The sequence below is a fragment of the Rhipicephalus microplus genome, chromosome 1, assembly GCF_043290135.1.
Source record: "Rhipicephalus microplus isolate Deutch F79 chromosome 1, USDA_Rmic, whole genome shotgun sequence".
Taxonomy (NCBI): Eukaryota; Metazoa; Arthropoda; class Arachnida; order Ixodida; family Ixodidae; genus Rhipicephalus; species Rhipicephalus microplus.
The window spans coordinates 33,428,824-33,450,732 of record NC_134700.1 but is presented as its reverse complement, the minus strand read 5'-3'; the positions used below and the strand labels follow the sequence as shown (position 1 = coordinate 33,450,732).

Here is a 21,909-nt window from a genome sequence, read left to right as displayed (position 1 = left end):
CCCAAAGAGAGGGCCGCTGCTTTATTAGAGACCCGGGTTCAGCTACCAAATGAAAATGTGGCCATTTTCATTGAAGAAATGACCCGACTATTCCGTCACGCTGACCCAGACATGCCTGAGGAGAAAAAAGTTCGTTTCCTCATGCGAGGGGTCAAACAGGAGCTCTTCGCGGGACTGATGAGAAACGCACCGAAAACCGTCCAAGAATTTGTAGCCGAAGCGACCACTATCAAAAAGACCCTGGACATGCGCACCAGACAGTATAATAGTCACCTGACTGCAGACTGCGCTGCTGCTCAAGCCAGTAACTCCGGAGACCTGCATGAAACGATCCGAGCGATCGTGCGGGAAGAGCTGCGCAAGCTGTTGCCTTCGGCGCAGCCTCAAGTGGATTCAATCGCCGACATTGTGCGAGAAGAAGTTCGGCAATCGCTTCAAATTCCCCACGCACCGCTGCCCGAGCCGGAAGCTATGAGCTACGCCGCTGCACTGCGCCACAACGCTCCTCCCCGTTCACGCCACTCGCACTTCCGTCGACAGACGCCACCGCCGCCACCACCCCCACCGACGTCATACTGTTCGCGAGCGGCCCAGCGCAGTGCACCGAGGAAGACTGACGTCTGGCGCACCCCTGACCATCGCCCGCTCTGCTACCACTGCGGCGAGGCCGGACACACATACCGCCGTTGCCAGTACCGACAGATGGGACTGCGTGGCTTCGCCGTCAATGCACCGCGTCCACAGCCAGGAGAACGACCATGTGACATCGCCGACTACCTGACAGGAACTCGGTGGACACCACGAAGCCCTTCGCGTTCGCCGTCGCTCAGCCGCCGCACGTCACCGCACCACCGGCAGTACTCTGACCCAACGCGGGGCCGGTCTCTTAGCCCGTATCCGGGAAACTAAGGGCAGCAACCGGTGGAGGTGCGGTTGCTGTGCGACGAACTACCGAAGATCCTCCTTCGACGATGACGCCGCGACCGAGCTTTCCAAACACAGCGCCAACCAGGCAAAGCCTTGACGGCGAAAGCTCACTTACCGAAGGTGGCCTGACGACGCAACATGGAAGCAGCGGAACAAGCCGACGCAGCCGTGACCCGACGCCACGCCCTAACTGTAATGCGAGACGGCGAACTAGCGACCTCGAAGTTCTTATCAACGGCCACAGTGTGACCGCTCTCGTCGATACTGGAACCGACTATTCTGTCATCAGTGGTTCGTTCGCCGCGAAGTTAAAGAAAGTTAGGACAGCTTGGAAAGGCCCTGAAATCCACACAGCCGGAGGTCATCTCGTAACGCCTGCAGGAATCTGCACAGCGAGAGTCACCATTAACGGCCGTATTTATCCTACAGACTTCGTAGTCCTACAGCGTTGCTCGAGAGATGTCATCCTTGGCAAGGACTTTTTATGCCTCCATGGTGCTGTCATCAACCTAAAAACAGTCGATAACGTTATCCACAGAAGCACTACCGCCGCGCACGCCGTCAGGACACCATGCCTTGAATGTGCTGGAAGAACAAGTCACCATTCCGCCTCGCTCAAGCGTCATTATTTCAGTCGGCGCTCCTAAATCACATGACTTGGAAGGCGTCGTTGAAGGCAGTCAGCATCTGTTGGTCACCCGAAATATTTGCGTCGCAAGAGGAATTGCAGAGCTGCGGGGAGGCAAAGCAACGGTTATGCTCATGAATTTCAGCAATGAGTACAAACATGTGAACAAAGGAACAACGGTCGCATACGTCGAAGAAATTGTCGAAGCCACCAGTGCTTTCGCCCTCGCCGATTCTGTGGAACCTGCTCAGAGGAACCAAACCCCTCCCATAGCTTTCGACGTCAATCCTAGACTTCTGAACGATAAGCAAGAACAGCTCAAGGCCCTGCTCCTGCAATACGAAGATTGCTTTTCTCGTCATCGAAAATTCGGCAGACCCCAATCACGAAACATCGCATCATAGCCGAAGAAAATGCCAGACCACTCCGTCAGAGTCCGTACAGGGTTTCGACGCGAGAACGTGAGGCCATGAAAAGACAAGTTGATGAAATGCTGCGGGATGACATTATCCAGCCGTCCAAGAGTCCATGGGCATTCCCCGTGGTGTTAGTGAAGAATAAGGATTGGGACCCTACGTTTCTGCGTCGATTATCGTCACCTGAACAAAATCACAAGAAAGGGCGTGTATCCTCTCCCACTAATTGACAACGCACTTGATCGGCTCCATAACGCCAAGTACTTTTCGTCAATGGACCTCAAGACTGGCTATTGGCAAATCGAAGTAGACGAAAGAGACCGAGAGAAGACAGCGTTTATAGCACCGGACGGCCTCTTCGAGTTTAAATGCCCTTCGGTCTTTGCTCACCGCCTGCAACTTTTCAACGCGTGATGGATACAGTACTGGCAGGATTGAAGTGGCAGACTTGCCTTGTGTACTTGGATGACGTCGTCGTGTTTTCCTCGAGTTTCGACGAGCATCTTCGGCACCGTGAAGCTGTACTTGAAGCTGTACTTCAAGCCATCAAGACGTCCGGACTCACACTGAAGCCAAAAAAGTACAGATTTGCGTACGAAGAGCTCTTGTTTCTGGGGCACAGTATTAGCAAGTCTGGAGTTCGTCCCGATCCACGGAAAACAGCCGTCATCGCCGACTTCCCGCCGCCCACTGACAAGAAGGCGGTGCGCCAATTTCTGGGCCTGTGCACCTATCATAGGCGGATCGTGAAAAACTTCGCCCGCATCGCCGATCCTCTCACTAACCTTACCAAGGCCGACGTGGAGTTCAAGTGGGAAACGCCACAAGAACACGCTTTCCAGGAGCTTAAACATCGCCTCAAAACGCCTCCGTTACTTGCCCATTTCGACGAATTCGCCGAGACAGAAATACACACTGACGCAAGCAGCGTAGGTCTTGGCGCCGTTTTTGTGCAGAGGGCGGACGGACTTGAAAGGGTTATTAGTTACGCCAGCCGATCGCTATTCAAAGCAGAAGCCAATTATTCCACAACAGAAAAGGAGTGCCTCGCCATCATCTGGGCTACGTCGAAATTTCGCCCCTACCTCTACAGCAGGCCCTTCGAAGTTGTGAGCGACAACCACGCCTTGGGTTGGCTAGCCACCTTGAAGGACCCTTCAGGTCGCCTCGGGCGATGGAGGCTGAGACTTACATTTACAAGTCCGGCAAGAAACACTCCAACGCTGACTGTCTCTCTCGTGCGCCTGTTGACCAACCACCACCCGACGACCCGAATGACGACTACTTCTTAGGAACGATAACTACCAACGACTTCGCCTAACGACAGCGGGCCGACCCGGAACTTAAGGCCCTAATAGAATACCTCGAAGGCGGGACCGTCGAAGTTTCGAAGGTATTCAAGCGCGCACTTGCGTCGTTCTTCCTGCGAAACGGTCTTCTACAAAAGAAAAACTTTTCACCGCTTCGAGCTAACTACCTCCTTGTGGTGCCTTCAGCTCTGTGACCAGAACTCCTGTAGACCCTGCACGACGATCCGACTGCAGGGCACCTCGGTGTTTCTCGCACGCTCGCGAGGATACAAGAAAGGTACTACTGGCCACGTCTTACCACCGACGTCACTCGTTATGTGAGGACATGCCGGGACTGTCAGCGACGCAAGACACGGCTGACAAGGCCAGCGGGACTTCTGCAGCCAATTGATCCATCTTGCCGACCTTTCCAGCAGATTGGTATGGACCTACTGGGGCCGTTCCCGACGTCGGATTTCGGAAACAAGTGGATCGAGGTAGCTACCGACTACCTCACCCGCTACGCCGAGACAAAAGCCCTACCAAAAGGCAGTGCATCCGAGGTAGCTAAATTCTTCGTCGAAAATATTGTCCTACGTCACGGCGCCCCGAAGGTCCTTATCACCGACAGAGGAACGGCATTCACTGCCGACTTAACTCAAGCGATCTTGGCATACAGCCAAACAAACCACCGCCGTACAACAGCGTACCACCCACAGACCAATGGCCTCACTGAGCGGCTTAACAAGACGATCGTCGACATGCTGTCAATGTACGTCGATGTCGGACACAAGACGTGGGACGCCATTCTTCCGTATGTGACCTTCGCATACAACACAGCGGTGCAAGAGACGACGCAGATATCTCCATACAAATTGGTCTACTGAAGGAGCCCGGCAACGACGCTCGATGCCATGTTACCCAACGTTACCGACGAAGAAAACCTCGATGTGAGCGAGTACCTTCAACGCACCGAAGAAGCCCGACAACTTGCGCGTCTCCGTATCAAGAATCAACAGATGACCGACAGCCACCGTTACAACCTTCGACAACGCTTCGTGGAATACCTGCCCCGGTGAACGTGTTTGGGTGTGGACGCCGATATGCCGACGTGGACTAAGTGAAAAGCTTCTGCGACGGTACTTCGGGCCGTACAGGGTGGTTCGACGTCTCGGCCCACTTGATTACGAGGTTGTCCGCGACGGCATCACGAACTCTCAACGACGCCGATCGCGACCTGAAGTCGTCCATGTCGCGCGCCTCAAGCCGTTTCATGCGCGTTAACAAACTGAAACAGTGTTTTTTTGTATTATTATTGTATCGTAATTTATTCATTGTACTTTCTTGCATTATTATTGTACCTTCATCTTTAGTTAAAGCATAGGGACGATGCCTTTTTTCAGAGGGGGGCAATGCCACGTTCCATTTCCCAAGTTTTTGTTATCGTCCCAAAACACCACACGATTCTCAGCGCAAACCGCGCCTGCAGTTTTCGAGAAGGTTCCGGACTGTAGTAGATCATTTCGATAAGATTACGCCCACTGTACGAACGGTACAGATTGTTCTGGAACCTACGCCACTGCCAGCGATAACGCTAGAACATTCGACGGCAAGAGTATAAATGCCGACGCGCTTCGCCGCTAGTCAGTTGTTGATCGAAGGCCGACGCTCCGTTCGCCGCTATCAGTCCGAGATTGCTATCTGTGCGAGACTGCTGTTGTAATTGGACTTTCCGTTTACCGGGCACAGGTTCGCCCAAATAAACAGTTAAATCCCAACACGAAGTCTCCCGTCTTCGGCGACGTCACAACCCCTTGACAATATCAACTTTTTGCCTTTCTTCATGCATGGCCAACAGGGAGCACGTCATTCTACACTTTCCTGCCCTACATCATTATCGAAAGTACAACGCAATTTTTCTATATTTTGATTCGAAAGCGGTACAAAGTGCATCTTCGAGAACCCTCATCAGCTTGTCACAATAGCCCATTTCGGAATTAGCAGCGGTGTGGCGCGGGTGATTTAGTGTGTGCCCCTTCCTCCAGTCTCCCTTCGGTCCTTCCTTTTCTTAACAAGAGAATTTATTATCATCATCAACTGAACTAACTTGGACCTAAGCTTGCCAAAATATTGATCACCTAGACTCTCTGAGACTCGGACTGCCGGCTTAATCTGAGTGTAGTGAGTCCGAGTTTGCTGACCTGTGCTTGTGTCTGTAAACAAAAATGTGGCGGCTGTCACCATGGTCATTGATGGGGCCCACACTGTTTACATGCACCCCATAAAAAAAAGTTTGCTGCAGCCACTGAAGGATTGTTGTCCTATCATGTGATTGGGGTCATCATCCACTATGAAGCCAATGGAGTGTTCTGGCTTTCTCGTTATTACTATATGGTTGCATAGATGATGATAGCAATGTGGACTGCACCAGCTTGCTTTGGTTGTCAGTGAATGTCGTTTTCATTATTTTTGTTCCTTTTTTGCATTGAACACTTCTGACACTCTGTGGTCAGCTTGCTTAGAGTTAGAGGATTGTCCATATTAATCTGGTTACAGCCGAAATGACCCAGTTAACTGCAATTATGCAACTAAACATGCGTATGCTTGCCGGGATCAGACATAGAGTCGATATTATCTGAATTTTCGAGATATGACTTTTACTGTATTTGATGACTATGTCTGAAAGTTGCTATTGCATGACCTCCAGCACTAAATTAGTACAGTTAAACCTCCTTATAATGAACTTACAGATAACAAATTTCTCGATATGGCAAAGATTTACGTTTCGTGCCTCTTTTTGTTTAAACAGTGCGTTAAGTCTCGAGTGGTAACCATTGTTAGTTCGCTTATGATCCCTAGAATATAATGGCTAGTCTGCTGTCTGCGCCCTCTGCCGCTCAGTGATGCATGCACTGGTGGTGCTGTATGCTATCCGAGTTCACTATATAGCAATATTTATTGCTATATATAGTGAACCCAATCTTTAACATTTTGATGCATTTTCAGAACCTGAAAATATGTCCACGAAGCCTAAAACATGCATAGGTTGCACCAGAAACTGCCGCTGTTCAGCAAGCATGGGTGCTGCCATTGCTTGATAGCGATGGCAATGAGACTATCCTGCTTTTGCCACTGGCTTGCTTTTGAGCCACAGATTATCCGAAACTGAAGCTCAGTCACTCAGTTTATGGTTTCTTTCACGCAGCTGCTGGGTGCAACTGCGGAACGATGTCTTTTTTGATTCCAATGCTTATCATTTTATTTGCGCTTGGCTAGTGTGGTACATAATCAGAGTGGCTTTTCGTCCGCGTTATCAACAAAATCGGCTAGCCCCAAGTGATGGATGGTAATAATGGCAAAGAACAAGGCAAAAGTCACCGCTCCATGATACCCTGCCGCCATCATGACATTGTCAGATACATTTTGATGGCAGACAGCTGCAGGTGTTGACATGTCAATGCAACTGTTTGGTACGTCACGAAAGCAGTTGTAAGCACAGTTTCAGCGTGCTTTACACTATGGCCTCGCTATGCATGAGTGAGGATCACATAGTGACGCTGCTGGGAAAGAGTAGGAAGCAGCAGACACTTTTTTTTAATTTTTAGAATAAACATTTTCTTGTTTTGCTAGCTCAGATCAGCTATACTTTGTTCGATTTCACTACAACGAAACTTTGGCTTCGACGAAATATTTTCCGTGTCACGTGAGTTTCGTTGTAGCGGGATATCAATTGTACTCAGAGACTTGGCGCACTAAACATGGCACAATCTTTTCATTCTCAGAAATGTTTATGGACGGGCTGGAAAACTGAGCCTACAGATAGTTCATACCTTTGTGAGAACAAGTTAACAGTATTTCTATTATATTGGCAGCCTTTCTAAATACACAAAAAATTTAGTAATCTGCCTTTCAGTTTTTTTTATGTTGAATGTAATGTTTGGTCGTTTAAAGACTGTTCAGTCCCGGCGACTCCACCGCAGGGGCGTCTGCGTAAGCAGGCGTTTGGTGTGTAGCGACACCACGAACCTGAGCTAACGGGTGGTTTCGACCCCCTCCCACGCCTAGCCATGCATGGCTTTGCAGTGTCCGGGGAAAAGGGGTCCTGGGGGTTGAGCCAATGCTGGGTGATTGGACCCTTAAGGCCCCCCAGTGGCGGCAACACACCCCTTTGGCCCCCGCTTCACGTAGACGGCACCCCCGGATTGACCCGGGGGAATCGGCAGTCGCCTTTTCCTGTCTCCACCTCACATCTTCGTCTTTTCTCTTACTTTAAATCTTTCCTGTCCTCTACACACTTCCATTGACTTCCGTGTTTTCTGGCGGCAAGGGTTAACCCTGTGTGGCTATCCTACCTTGGATACACTATATTCGGTTATAGTGGTGGCGTACAGCTGGCGTCTGCAGGGCCTGTACTTACAGACCCTGCAGCGTCCCCTTGTAGGACTCCATGGTGGGTGGCTGGCGCCGCTGCCGAAAGTAAACATTTACATATGGCTAGTTCCTTTTCCCCACTCCCTGATCGCCCTCAGAAAAGAGGGCGCACCGATGAAGTCTTCCAGTTTTTTGATCACCAGAAAGTATTTTTTCCCCGATTCCATGTTATACACGCTGACACAGCCGGCAAATCAGTGCGAACACTTTCACCTTTTCTAGTTTCAAAGTCTTTGGTGGAAATCTTTGACCCAAGATATAAAGCATCGAGAATGGCAAGTGGTGACCTCCTGTTGAAGCTCCGCGACCAGAAACAATATGAGAGACTGCCTAATCTAATGAAATTCGGAGATACCAAATTAATGGTAACTCCACACCGAACCATAAACACTACCCGTGGCGTTGTTTCAGATGATGACCTGTTAGGGCTGACAGAGGCTGAACTCCTGGAGAGTTTTAGCGAACAGAATGTCATCAACGTGAAACGAATTAGGATGAGGCGTGATGGCAAAGAAGTTCAGATTAAGCACCTGATACTTACTTTCAATTCAAGTGTACTGCCTGACTCCGTTGAGGCTGGGTACATCAAGCTTCGAGTGAGACCATATATACCAAACCCCCTCCGATGTTTCAAATGTCAGCGGTTCAGCCACAGTTCACAGAACTGCCGAGGCCACCTAACTTGCGCCAAATGCAGTGCTGAAGAACACACATCTGATGCCTGTGAAAACTCTCTTCACTGTGCGAACTGTAATGGGGAGCATGCCACATACTCACGGTCATGCCCTTGCTGGAAAAAAGAAAAGGAAATTGTCACAATTGAAGTAAAACAAAACATTTAATTTAGGGAGGCACGAAGGCAGGTGTCCTACCTACCAGAAACTAGCTTTGCCGAAGTGGCGCGTTGGGGGCAGCGCCACGACGGCCCCCAGCGGCTGTCTGGCACAAACGTAGTGAGCCAGCGGTGACACCATCCGCCCCCTCGGCGGTTGCAGCCAGTGCTGCTCCGCCATCCAAGAAAGACCCCCCAACCTCCGGGCTGAGGGCCGCGGAGGTCTCGTCTTTTTAGGCGAGGCCTTCAAAACAAACGTGTCCAGCGCCTCGCAAGAAGCGATGGACACAACACCGAGCGTGAGGGCGCAGCCAGCCCTTAAGGATCGGCGCGACTCCGTCGACCGATCCAAAAAAGAAAAATCTCGTCACGGCCCCTGGAAAGGGTCCGTGAGCTAACTTTCCATCCTTGAGCACACAGCACAAAACACATCTAAAATGGACACACAGATATTACAGTGGAATGTGAGAGAACTTCTCCATAACCTCGATCATATTAGAAAACTTCTTAATAAACATACTCCAAAGGTGCTGTGTGTTCAGGAAACACATTTCAAGTCCACACAAACATTTTAAAGCAATATGCCATCTTCCGTGACGACACTGCCGCTTCGTTGGGTGGTGTCGCTATAATAGTTGATAAAGGTGTTGCCTGTAAGCAATTAAACCTCCGAACTTCTCTTGAGGCAGTTGTTGTCTGAGCAGTGTTGTTCGGGAAGCTACTAACAATTACCTCAATTTACATTCCTCCTTGCTGTCAACTTTTGAAGACACAATTTCAAAGCTTCATTGATGAACTTTCTCCGCCATATATAGTCGTTGGTGATCTAAATGCACATAATCCCCTATAGGGCGACTCCCGTTTAGATGCGCGAGGACGTTTAATAGAACACTTTCTGTTTTCGTCAGGTGCATGTTTACTAAACAAAAAAGAACCAACATATTATAGCACTACACACAACACATACTCTTTTATAGACCTGAGTATTGTCTCGAGCACAATTATTCTATATTTGGAGTGGTTCGTTCTCAAGAACCCCTTTGGGAGTGACCACTTCCCAATTATGTTGAAGTTACCAAAAGAAGATACATGCTCGCCTGACTTTCCTCGTTGGAACACCAAGTCAGCCAACTAAGAACTATTCCGAGAAATTACATTTTTAGACAGAGATGACATTGCTGATTTTAATATATATGATGCTGTAGCATACCTAATAGGTTTTATTATTGACGCTGCAGTGAAATGTATTAAGCAAACTAATGGAATGACTAATAAACGTTGCATCCCATGGTGGAACGACGATTGTCGAAAAGCGCGCAATAGACAAAATAAAGACAAAATTGCCTGTAAGCAATTAAACCTCCGAACTTCTCTTGAGGCAGTTGTTGTCTGAGCAGTGCTGTTCGGGAAGCTACTAACAATTACCTCAATTTACATTCCTCCTTGCTGTCAACTTTTGAAGACACAATTTCAAAGCTTCATTGATGAACTTTCTCCGCCATATATAGTCGTTGGTGATCTAAATGCACATAATCCCCTATAGGGCGATTAAAATAACGGAAGATCAATACAACGGAAGATTAATACAACGGAAGAGGGAAGGTGGTGGAACCACCTTCCCTCTTCCGTTGTATCAATAACAGACCCTTTGTTATTCAAGACTGCAATTTCTCAGCAATGCTTGTAACTATACGCAGTTTCCATTATCTATCTTTGTCTTGTATGTTCTTGAATTCTTATACATTTTTAGTTGACTTCTTTTGCCTTCCTGATTTGCGCATCTGATACTTGTTTCTTTATTTTGTCTTTTTTTCTTGTGTGTTATATATGTTGTACCCATCCCCTCTGTAATGCCCTACGGGCCCTGAGGGTATTCTAATAAATAAATAAATAAAAGCTTGGAGACTACTCCGAAATTACCCAATGGCTGAAAACCTTGTCAATTTCAAACAGGTTAAGTCCCAAGCCAAAGAAACGCGTCATCTTGCAAAGAAAGAAAGTTTGAATAGGTACATCTCCGGTATAAATTCTTACACCGACGAAACGAAGGTTTGGAATAGGGTAAACAAGTTAATGGGTCGGGAGTCACACCTCTTACCCTTGATAAGTAGCCGAGGGGAGAGCCTGGAGGAGCAGGCAGACTGCCTAGGCGAACACTTTGACTATGTCTCAAGTGCATCACACTATACAGAAACGTTCTTAAGATTCAAAGAACGCGAAGAGCGGTAACCCCTTAAATGTAAACGTCAGTCCAGGGAGGCTTACAACTGCCCATTTTCATTTGCTGAACTTAAGGCATCTCTTGCGTACTGCAACAACTCGGCGCCAGGTGGCGATCGTATACTGTATGAAATGATCAAGTACCTTCACCACGAAGCACTAAAGACACTCCTAACCCTCTTCAACACCATGTGGGAAACTGGGTATATTTCAATGTCATGGAAAGAAGCGATAGTCATCCCGGTGCTTAAACAAGGCAAAGACCCGTCCTTGGCCACCAGTTACAGGGCAATAGCGTTAACAAGCTGCCTTTGCAAACTATATGAGAAAATGGTAAACCGGCGCTTAATCCACTTTCTAGAAAGTAACAGTGTACTAGACCCCCTTCAGTGTGGTTCCAGAGAGGGGAGGTCGACAATAGACCACCTTGTTCGCATAGAGACATACATCAGAGATGCATTTATTCATAGGCAGTTTGTACTTTCGGTATTTCTAGACTTGGAGAAGGCGTACAATACTACATGGCGATTCGGGATTCTACGCGATCTTGCCGCTATGGGCATTCATGGGAACATGCTAAACACAATTAAAAGTTATCTTTCTAACCGAACCTTTTGCGTAAAAGTTTTTGCGTAATTGTTTCATCTCTGTCACTACACAATCAGATAAAGGTGGCACTTATATCCCCTTCAGTGGCGGCGGTGTGTACAATTGTATACACGGACTATAGAGGCCTCACGTCACTTGCTGAGCGTTGAAACACAGTGGGCAGATTTTAACAGACTTCTAGGGCTCATTCTGCAGCTAAGTGCTGCAGAGCATAACAATGATGGAGACACTACAATGTGTGATGAGTTTGGCATGCCAGCTTCCTGGATCAATGTCAAGGGTATTTTTTCCTCTCTGCTCAAAATGAATTCAGCTAGAAAACATTACTAGGCATTTTTTTATGCAATAATTGAAGGTGACTTACTGCAAGATAGATATTTTATGAATATTAAAAATGGTACAAGACAACGTATTGGCTTAATTTCTTTGTTTGGATGCAATGGGACTGGGAATGATGTTACATTAATTTGGCTCATTTTTGGCAGTTCATCATAATTCACGCCCGGAGGGGAGGGTAACCCAGCATGCATTCCAGCGAATTTGAATGTATTAGTGTTAAGACTGATGACAGAACACATTTCTGAACCATCAGCTTAATCTTGTAGTTCATTGTTAATGTGTAAGACTGCAGTCGTAGTTTATTACTGGTGCACTTGTGATGCAGTGTCATGAAGGCAAAGCTTTACTACACCTGGTGACATTCAATAAAACCCACATTTACACTGCTTTTTCAAAATACTGTAGGCTTTTGCGAATATGCGAATGTTTCGAGTATGCGAAGGAATAGTAGAGTATTCGAATTGGCTTCGATTCGAATATAAATTAAAATTTCTTTAGTATTCATAATGAACAAATAGGTATATGTAACCTATTTTTTGTGTCTGCATGTAACCTTTTAAAAAGGTGGTTTCACTGCAGTGTAGAGGTAATAAGTCGTGAAATCACCTATTCAAGGCAAATGTGCCTTGTTGCGAAGAGTTACTTCAAATATAAAGGGGCCCTGCAACACTTTCTGAGGAAAATGCTACCGATCAGTAGTTGATGCTACTGAGAACACGTGAGCCAAATATAATAGTGCAGCACTTGGTCTGAAACTGACATTAAATTCTCAGTCAGCTGAAAATTGCTCTTTTTTCTGGCAAATGATGCCACATGCTCAAAAATCACTGGTCGCAGCGATTGTATCAGCCATTGGCTGATTCGAGCATGATGCGCTCGGTCGTTACTTGGGCTGTCACAGGAGGCCTCAACTTGTCCATGCGTATGTACAGGATTGCCCTGAAAAGTCACATATTTTAAGAAAAGAAAAAGTGCTAAAGGTCGTGTGGTGTGCATGACCTATTTTCTTTCCTTATGCCATCCCTGCCTCCATAGTTTCCAGCGTTTTCGTGTGGTCGAGATGAAAAATGCAGTAGCAGAATGCGACAAATTTCTTTAGGGAATACATTCCATGGCTACTTGAAAAGGTGCTCCAAGGCCCCTTTGAAAAAACGTGTTATCCTCAAATCGATTCACCTTTTTTTTTTTTTTCAAGCTTAGAGTTCTGTTACATCGGCCTGTATGTTCTATCAAATATTAAAATGTTACGGGGTGTACACACACTTACATTCTACCAAAAAGGAAATCCTGCTGCTACTAAAAATTTTTTTGACTGCCTTTGAACAACAACAACGAAAAAGGCATTTGTGTAAAGGCATTATTTCAATTTTTAAATATATTGTGCAGGTTAGTTACGTCATGATAAACATGCCCATTTTTTTATGTGTCTATATACAATTGAACTCGGTTAGAAATTATTCGACCAAAAGCACTATTCGCTTGAAACCAGAAATGCACTATTCGCACTAGCCTACAATACAGTATAGAGCAGAGCACTTCTTTACATTCACAATTTCGAGCAGGTGTCTGCAATGTAGCCAGCCAAGCACAATCAGTAAGCATTGCATTGTGTTGTCGATTGTAGCTTCGGGACAGGGGACATCTCGGCACCCCAAACTGTTCCATACAAGTGCCAAGATGTGGAGACACGCAAGGTCCACCAGATGGCTCTGACAGGCATGTTCGGTGAGTCTTTTTGTCCATTTGAAAGACAAGAAATCTTAACTACAGTTTATACGCAAATGTCATGTTCTTCAATTGTACGATATTGAGGGGCTATCACACAAGACAGTTGTATAATGCAAGCATTAGATAATTAAAAATATGGGGCTTCTGCCAGAGAAATGCAGAGGAACCGAAATTGAGACTGAGTGCTCTAAAAACGTCTCAAAATAAATATTGTATTTACCGCATAATAGGCGCACATTTTTTCCAAAGAATCCAGCTCAAAGGCTGGGGTGCGCCTATTATACAAGATAAAATTTCTGAATAATATTATTTCCGAGTAAAGCATAAAGCACAGATAACGTAAGCACCAAAGTCACGAATATTCACGCTTCAGTTGAAATAACCTTTTTCATAAGCTATATTAGCACAAAACGTGTTTAGTGTGCAGTCGAGTGTGTCCTAGAATCGAGGGATATGATGAGATATGCTTACAAGTATTCAAAATTATTATCAAAAGACCATTTAAAGTTTTTAATCAAAAAACTTGTGTTGCCAAGAAAATGAACACAAAGCCTGCGAAAGGAAAGCCCCATTGCAGAAATTCGCTGATTACATTTCAGGTCACCTAGATTATACGCATTATCAGGTCCGAAATTCTGACAACATCTAACTAGAAAATGGAACATTTGTAAACGGGATGTGCTATAGACATCACATTGACTAGTGAACTTGTCTTCTTCTAGGTTGCAATGTGTGAGTGGTACTTGTATTTTGAAAGCTCACACCAAGGGAAAGGTATTCAGCACGCAGAAGATAGACGTCTTGTGTCCTTCTTGTTCAAGGGCTGCAAACAGAGGGACGTGTTCTTTAGCTGCATGTCAACCAGGAAAAGTTTCAACATGATGAAAATGTGGAAATTGTGGGAATTGAGGCTATACCGCCTCCATTGCGCGGGCTCTGCCACCCATTTCTGCCGCTGTTATGTCCTGACATGACTCTCTTCTCCTCCGCATCCATCTCACTGGCGGAGCGGTAGTGAGTATTAACCCCTCTAGGGATGAAAGTGACTTTTTACTTTTTGGAGCGTACTTTGGAGCAGGAAGAGTACTGAGTTGGAGCGTCTATAAGTGTTTTCAGAGCAGCGAAAAATGCTAGTTTAGAGCAGGTAGTGCTGCTTTAGGAGCAGATATTAAGTTTGAAGTACATTATTTAGAGTTTAGAGCATTGTCGATGTATCTCATAAATACTAATATATTTAGCAGACAACTATCAATGTACATTTCATGAAGCAAACAATGGCAGATTGTCAGAAATGTGCTGTGAAATTAGCCACAATTTTGAAGTACTATTACAGTCGAATCTCAATAATTTGAACTCGATGGGGCCCGAAAATTTGTTCGAATTAAAAGAGGTTCAAATTAGTGAAAGCTAAATAAACGGAGGGCTCTTCATGCAGTGGGGCATGTGCATTGAGCTAACACGCATAGAGGAAGTTTCAGAAGACTTACATTTATTCACAAATCGCAGGACATCCGTTATTGATTGAAGTAATCGGTGATGTGTGTCTGTACACGTTTGCCTTGCAGTGAGTCAATCAATTTCGCACGCAGCTTGCAAAGCATTTCTACTTCGGTTTAAGCATTCTCCTGGCAAGGGAGAAGTTGCATGTGGAAATGTCTAGTGCCGACACTTTCTAAAGATGACGACAACGACTGCATAGGGGAGCCTCTCGCTTGCACGTGACGAGAAAGGAGGAGCGTCTCCACGCAGAGAGAAGCAGATCGGCATTTGAGAGAAAACCAACACTTCAAGGCAATTTTTTTTTGCTCTCTTTGCGCGCGTCATTAAAAGAAGGGTTATAAGGGGGAAGCGTGGCACTGGCGCTTGAGAGGACCCCCCTCCTTCCCTCAAGGCGCAGAGCCGTGCTCCCGCAAGGGGCAAGGGCTGCAGAAGATAGTGCCTTTTTTTTTTTTCGTCAACCACACATTCATTCAACCCAACGACGGCTTTTTTTTTTTCTCTCTCTCTCTCTCTCTTTGCACGCGGCATTGGAAGGAGATGGGTTTTTACGTGGGAGGGTTGGAAATGGGAGAAGCATGACACAGGTGCATCACAGATCGGCATTTGAGAGAGAGCAACGGCATTTGAGATAGGCTACGCCGACCCGTATCTCTCCGAAGCCAACGCAAGCGCCTTTGCCCTCCCTCGAGCAACCAGGCCCCGTTGTCCTAACATCATCCTGAATCACTTTTGCCCACGCAGACGTCCTCGCGGCACCCTGTGTACGTAGTACTTTTCGCGGTGGCGTGGGTGAACCCATTTGCTTATTCGCCTTTTTTGCAACGGGCTCTGTACTACGTTTTTAGTTTTAGTGTTGCCGCAGACAATAAAGTGTTGCGGCCTTGAGCAATACCCTGTTCTCGCCACGGCGTCAGCTAAGGCGTGCCCCGCGGCTCGCTAAGACTGGACCCACGCTAGTGGTCGTACCCCTTCAGGATGCGTGTACACTACACTGGTGCCCAATGCGGTATCAAAAGCCCAAAGCTTTGGCTGCTCTTAGTGAGTCCGTCTGCCTGCGCGATTCGGGCTCGTCGCAACATATCTACTTCGCAGGACTTTTGTTTGCTGTTCTTGTTAGCGGATGCCGCGTTGCACAAGGAGGCCATTGCCTCTATTGCCGGGAACCCTTCGGCACCCGTCCGTGTCGCCACTCTCTATTGTGGTGAAGACACGAGGCGCCTAGCTGCTCTCTTTGGAGATGGTGCATCGTTTTGGAATGGGCCTCTTGCCCTACCCGAACGGTACACACAAGCACCTGGGAGACTCCCGGATTTTGAATGTTTCTCCCGGTTGTACCGGTCTTAAGAAAATTTCCCGGATATCTAGTTTTGCCCCACACGTCCAGTGCTTTGTCTGGCCACTTGAGCAAAGTTGTCTAGCCACTTAGAAGGATTCTTCTTTTATTTTTTAACAATGGTAGCATGGTTCAATTTGGTGCAATGTACATTTTTGAGATGCAAAAATAGTGCCAGAACATGCGGCCTGTCGAGTAGCTGCACCGAAATGGCATGGCTGTGCAGCTTTTGAAGGTCACGCACATTAACGAAAAAAAGAAAACTCTATTGTAGAGAAGGCAGGCCAGTGACCCCGTGGTATGGTTGATGCTTTTGCTGGCTGTTGATGTGCCAGCATTCTAGGAAGTGCTGGTGGTGCCGCAGCGCACGCGTGAGAGAAAAAAAAGAAAAGGAGAGTAAGGAGGGAGCCGACAGGAGGGCTACTTGATGTAGCCCTCCTGCTTGATGTATCTGAGACTTCTCAGTGAGGTTCTGTGATTTGCCTTTTGTGTGCCTGTTTCTTGGAAAAGTTAGGTGACACAGCAGACCCGAAAGCTGAGAAATGCTCGTTGCATGCGGTCGATAAAGCTGCACTCCAATTGGAAGTTGGAGAAGTATTGCAGTTTATGGAACCAAGTGTTTTCATGATACAGTTGCTGCATCTCTGCTTGACGCATGCGCAGCGGCAGCGGCTATCAAGGAGCTTCACAGCCAAGTCCTGCCGTTCCTGGTGTCTCTGGTGCACCACTATACCCTTGTGGCAGTGGCACAGCAGGCCGGCCCACTACGCCTGACTCGGCCACCCACGCAGGGCATGGACCCATCTGTGCTCGTCGACGCCCTGGCTGCAATCATGGCTCACGAGGAGAAGGAACTCTGCAAGGTGGGTGCTCCCGTCCATCCTTAAAAAAAAAAAAAAAACGCACGCATTCAATAATCTGACAATATGTTCTACATACCTTCAAATGCAAAAGCATTATACCCCACACTTCTTTTTTTCGTGGAAAACCGATGAAAATGAGGACTTCGAGAATTATGCGAGGAAAATTTTCTGCGAAGACACACAGAGCGAAAAAGGAAATGAGGGATTGTAAATTGGGAATCTCAAACTGGAGCCTAACTACAAGCTTTGAGATGTACTAATTTTACCTTAACAATAAAACCACAGGTTCAGCACAAGGCGAGATGTAATTGAGACTCAAAAGCCGCAAACAAATAAGAGAAATGCGTATGCAAAGCTTGCGAGCGTAGCAATAGAACTTGTCACTCAACGGGAGCCCATTATAGGTGAGCGTGCGACGTTAACATTGGCCTAATGGCCATCTAACACGAAATCCTCCACAGTGGTTGCCTGACGAAATCTATCCCAGTTTAAAGCGCATGAAAAGCCCAATGCATCATGGTAGCTTTCAGCTGCTTGTGGTGCAATCGCAAGTAGAGAACACAAAACCCGTCAACCCTGAGGTGCTGACTGGCAGCCCTGTTGCCGTTTCAGTGCATGATTAAGCACTTTCAACTTGAAAGCAGCTGTGTATCTTTGGTATCGCCCCATAGCGCAACCACAGAACGGACGCAGCGTATACTAACACGCCGCAACGTGCACTTGATTAGATTCGGGCTTGCGCATTGACAGTACTCATGGTGTTCAAGAGATGGCACCAGAATTTTGTGTGCTATCATCATCAGTGGCTATAAGGAGCAGACGGACATTTTTGCTGCCATTTTTGGTGGCGCAGTGATTACTTGGGAGAAAAGTAAGTGTTTTTGCTGGTCAGTGTTTTGGGTGCAAGAATTGTGTGAGCATTAGGATTACGCGAGTACATACAGTATACCGTAGACTTTCAGTAAACAGAAGATAGTTAAACGGAGCTGCTGCTTAAACAACTGCCTCTGATATTATTGATTTCGTGCTTGTCTCCTGCACCCTGCTCATCTCTCAAAAGACGGAACTCCTGTTAAACGGGACATATTTTACTGGTCCCTTCAGGTTCTGTTCAATGAGAGTCTACTGTACATTCAACGTCTGATTGACAGTGGCCCCTCCAGATTTTTAATATGATTCATTCCATCACACTTTTATATTGTGGGGATGCTGCCTTTCTGGTTCTGCTACGGTTACAAATGTATAGACTCAAAAAAGCACCAGTTCCAACATGGAGATGTGGGAGAGAGGTGGGGCCTTATTAATGCTGCTTCGGACCTGAAATTTGGGCAAGAAGTCCAAAAAGTCATATGCCAAAGATTTTTCAGATATTGACTTCTAGGAAGCAGATTGGGAACTCTGGACTCGAAGGGAGAACACCCTTGTCCGCCACATCAGCTGGGACTCCACAAAAAGAGGTAGAGGGCCTGAGGAAATAGCACTCAATTTGCACTTTGCAATAGCACTTTGCGTTTTAGGTGTGGAGTGTTGTCGGCAACACTTTGGCTGCACCAAATTATGCACACAAATACATTGCACTGTCTTGTTCTCTATAAGACAACTCCTGTATTTACTCGATCCTAAGCACTTTTTTTTTTCACGATCATTATAATGAAAGTTAGCGGTGGGGGGTTGCTCAGATTTGAAAAAATCGAAAAATGACCACACAGCCCAACCCCCTTTTGCGACAACATATCAAGAAGGTTAACGCAAGGAATCACATTTTATTTTGAAAAAAAAAAAAATAAATAAAAAGAAAATAGGTACACACAGTGAACCTACCACTTCTGTATCAGGTCAGTCACTATCACTGCCGTTCGAGTTCGTCACACCACTCGAGTTTATCGCACCATTCAAGCTTTGACTCTGTGTCCCACAGGAAATTGTCTTCGGTGCCGTTCAAGTTGTTCGTGTTACAACACTCCTTCAATGACTTCGCCACAACATAGACTTCGATTCATTTCTACACATCCGAAATCCATGTTGCCACGGTGAACGGGGACGCTTTCTGCATCTTTCCTGTCTGCACTTTTTCTCGGCCAAGGTTCCAGACCCACTCTTTGTACTCCTGTCGAAGGTGGACCTTCAACCGCTTGTTCAATGAGACATCCAGGTGCTGTGGCACTAGTGTCATGCGTCCTGGAATCCCGACCAAGTCGCAGTTGCTCTTGAAGAGGCTTGTGCGAATATTAAAATATTCGAACAAATATTACATTCAATATAACTTCAATTCGAATTTCGACTGTTAAAAATTTGGAAGTATTCGAAATGAATGAATGGATGTCTGTTAGTTCGCATATAACCCTTGTACATGTGGTTTTGCTGCAGTGCAGAGGTACTAAGTGGTGAAAGCACCTATCTAAATGCATGTTAAGTCTGCATGCAATGACCTGTAAAAATGGTTTCGCTACAATAAAGGATTGCTAAGCCATGGTAACATTGGTTCAGGGGAAATCCACGTTCCTGTAAAGCCCCACTTCAAGATTAAATGAACATATTACCATCGCATCGCTTCACCATTTTTTAAGTTTAAAAGCTTGTTATAATGGCTTACATGCTCTAGGTATATTTATTTATTTACAGAATACTGCTGGCTCAAGTCAGACCCCTTGCAGGAGTGGAAACAAGCACGGACTGCTGAGCGAGTTGATAATTCATCTTAGCGGAGGGTGCAAAAAAAAATTGAAGTAGAAAAGGAAGACGGACAGTGCGCTGTGTCCTGGTGTCTACTTTTTGTACCAAAATTTTTTTTGTACGCTTAGAAATAGTGGAAACAAGCACTTGTAAAAAAATTCACAACAATCAGTTGTCTATGCACGCAATGTACACATAGCGATTCATATTCAACAGTATTTTCACCACAAATATCAGTAGCAATTTGTGACCAGAATATAAGTATATGTACATAAAACAGATTACAGTCGAAACCCGCAATAACGAAACCCCACGAGTGCGAAATCCCCGCGGCAACGAAATATTTCCAAATCCCAAGCGAATGTTCATAGAAGCCCATGTATTACGTATCTCGCGGGAACGAAGTGTTTTTGGACAGCGATCCCGCATTAACGAATTTTCTACCACGGTGCGGACCTTATTCTACCCCTCCCCCTCCCCCCCCCCCCCCCCGCCAAAGGTTAAGTGTCAAAAATATGCGCGTATGCGTGTTATATGTACTCAAAATTACCAAAAGAGCATGTCTCCGTGTTTAACTTTTCCGCCTCAGCTGGCCCCTCCCTTTAAAAACAAGTGCACAAAAAGCAAATCTTCGAAGGTCGTTTCGAGGCCTTTGATTGTCTGTGCGTGGCAAGGGTCGGCAAAGTAAGTTGACCGACTTCTGGCAATAAATTTTCGTTCTGCTGGCCGTATCACTGTTTTTATGTCTCATACTCGCGGCAAGGAAATTCTCGCGAAAACGGAATTTTTCGGTTTCCCCGGCGATCTTGTTATTGCGGGTTTCGACTGTACACCAATACATACTCGCAATATAACACATGATGCAGCAATAGGAGTATTATTACATTAACACATTCTTGTAAATGGCTGGAATTGCTTGCGAACCTATGTTCCTGTACATACGAACCAAAAAAAAGGATAGTGCTTGGGGTTATGATGTGATAAAGTCGAGGTAGTCAACGTGTTGTAGCGACTCAAACGGCAGATGTCTGTTAGTCGAATAGGGTCGAACGTGGATATATCGAACTCGAAGGGGATCGCGAATTGGTTTGATATAAGAAAATTTGAATATAAAAAAATACAGGCCCCGAATTCAAGAATTCAAGGCGCATTCAAGAATGACAACTAATTCTGCATATACGCCGCAACAGTATGATTTATTTGTGTGAGAAAAATGGCTCATCATGGCCAACTTCTTCATTTTCTAAATGAAGTTCAAGATGCTCATTTCGATCTTATCAAGGCTGTCCAGTTGCGACAGCCCGGTTCCCTCCATGTCGCCGATACGACGAATGGATGCTGAATGCTGCTACCACTTCTGCGAGTGGTACGTGCGTGTAGGCAGCGCCTCGGCCAGAAAATCCTCCTCATCACTCAAGCTCTCGGCCTGGGCATCCTGGATCCCTGCGAGTGCAGTTACTGTGTCCTCGTCAGCGAGGCTCTCATTGGCCTGAGTCCGCTTCCACGAAATTGTCCGCAGACACTTCGTGTTAAACAGCTGTCGGGAAGCGGGATGACAACTCGCGAGACCTCTCGTCTAAGCGCTCGTCATCGCCATCTTCACCGGTTTCTGCAAGTTCCCCCGTCACACGACAGGCTCCCTACGTATGTGCTCCGCCACTTTAACTTGTTATCTGCCTTCTTCAATAATTTACTCGGAAGTGCTCCTTGGCATCCCGAAGTTGTCCGCCATGTTTGAACATTTCTCGCCCCCCTCAACACGCTGATTAGCCTTGTGGAGATAGGTTTGCACAAGGCTTACCTACTATGGGCAACCATGTAGGGATGCGACGTCCTCCACTGCCACTGCATGCGAAGACGTTGCGGCCAGGTTCGTCGTTTTCTCCGGCACGGCGCAGAAACCACACACGAGGCAGGATAAGAACAACAACGGGTTTATTAACCCAAGATGCAGCGCAGTGCGACACTCACGGGCTTGCAGGCCGTATAGGGAACTCCGCAAGACTGAGCAAGTACGCTTGCCTAGTGCGCTACGACTCCCGCACAAGGGCAGAAGTCGTACGCACGAACGAGAAGCCGCCTGCTAAGCAGCGCGTCAACCCCTCGTGAAGGCCTGAGAGC

General features: G+C 46.6%; 1 protein-coding gene across 7 annotated transcripts in view; it reads left to right on the top strand.

The window, feature by feature from the left end:
- Positions 1-21,909, top strand: part of Nipped-A (Transcription-associated protein Nipped-A) — a 991,444-nt gene that overhangs the window by 387,451 nt on the left and 582,084 nt on the right. For all 7 annotated transcript variants that reach the window (XM_075869412.1, XM_075869408.1, XM_075869400.1 and 4 more), the window contains 2 exons: positions 13,316-13,416; positions 16,916-17,115. In XM_075869412.1, coding sequence (XP_075725527.1) covers positions 13,316-13,416; positions 16,916-17,115 — 301 coding nt within the window. The remainder of the gene's footprint in view (positions 1-13,315; positions 13,417-16,915; positions 17,116-21,909) is intronic.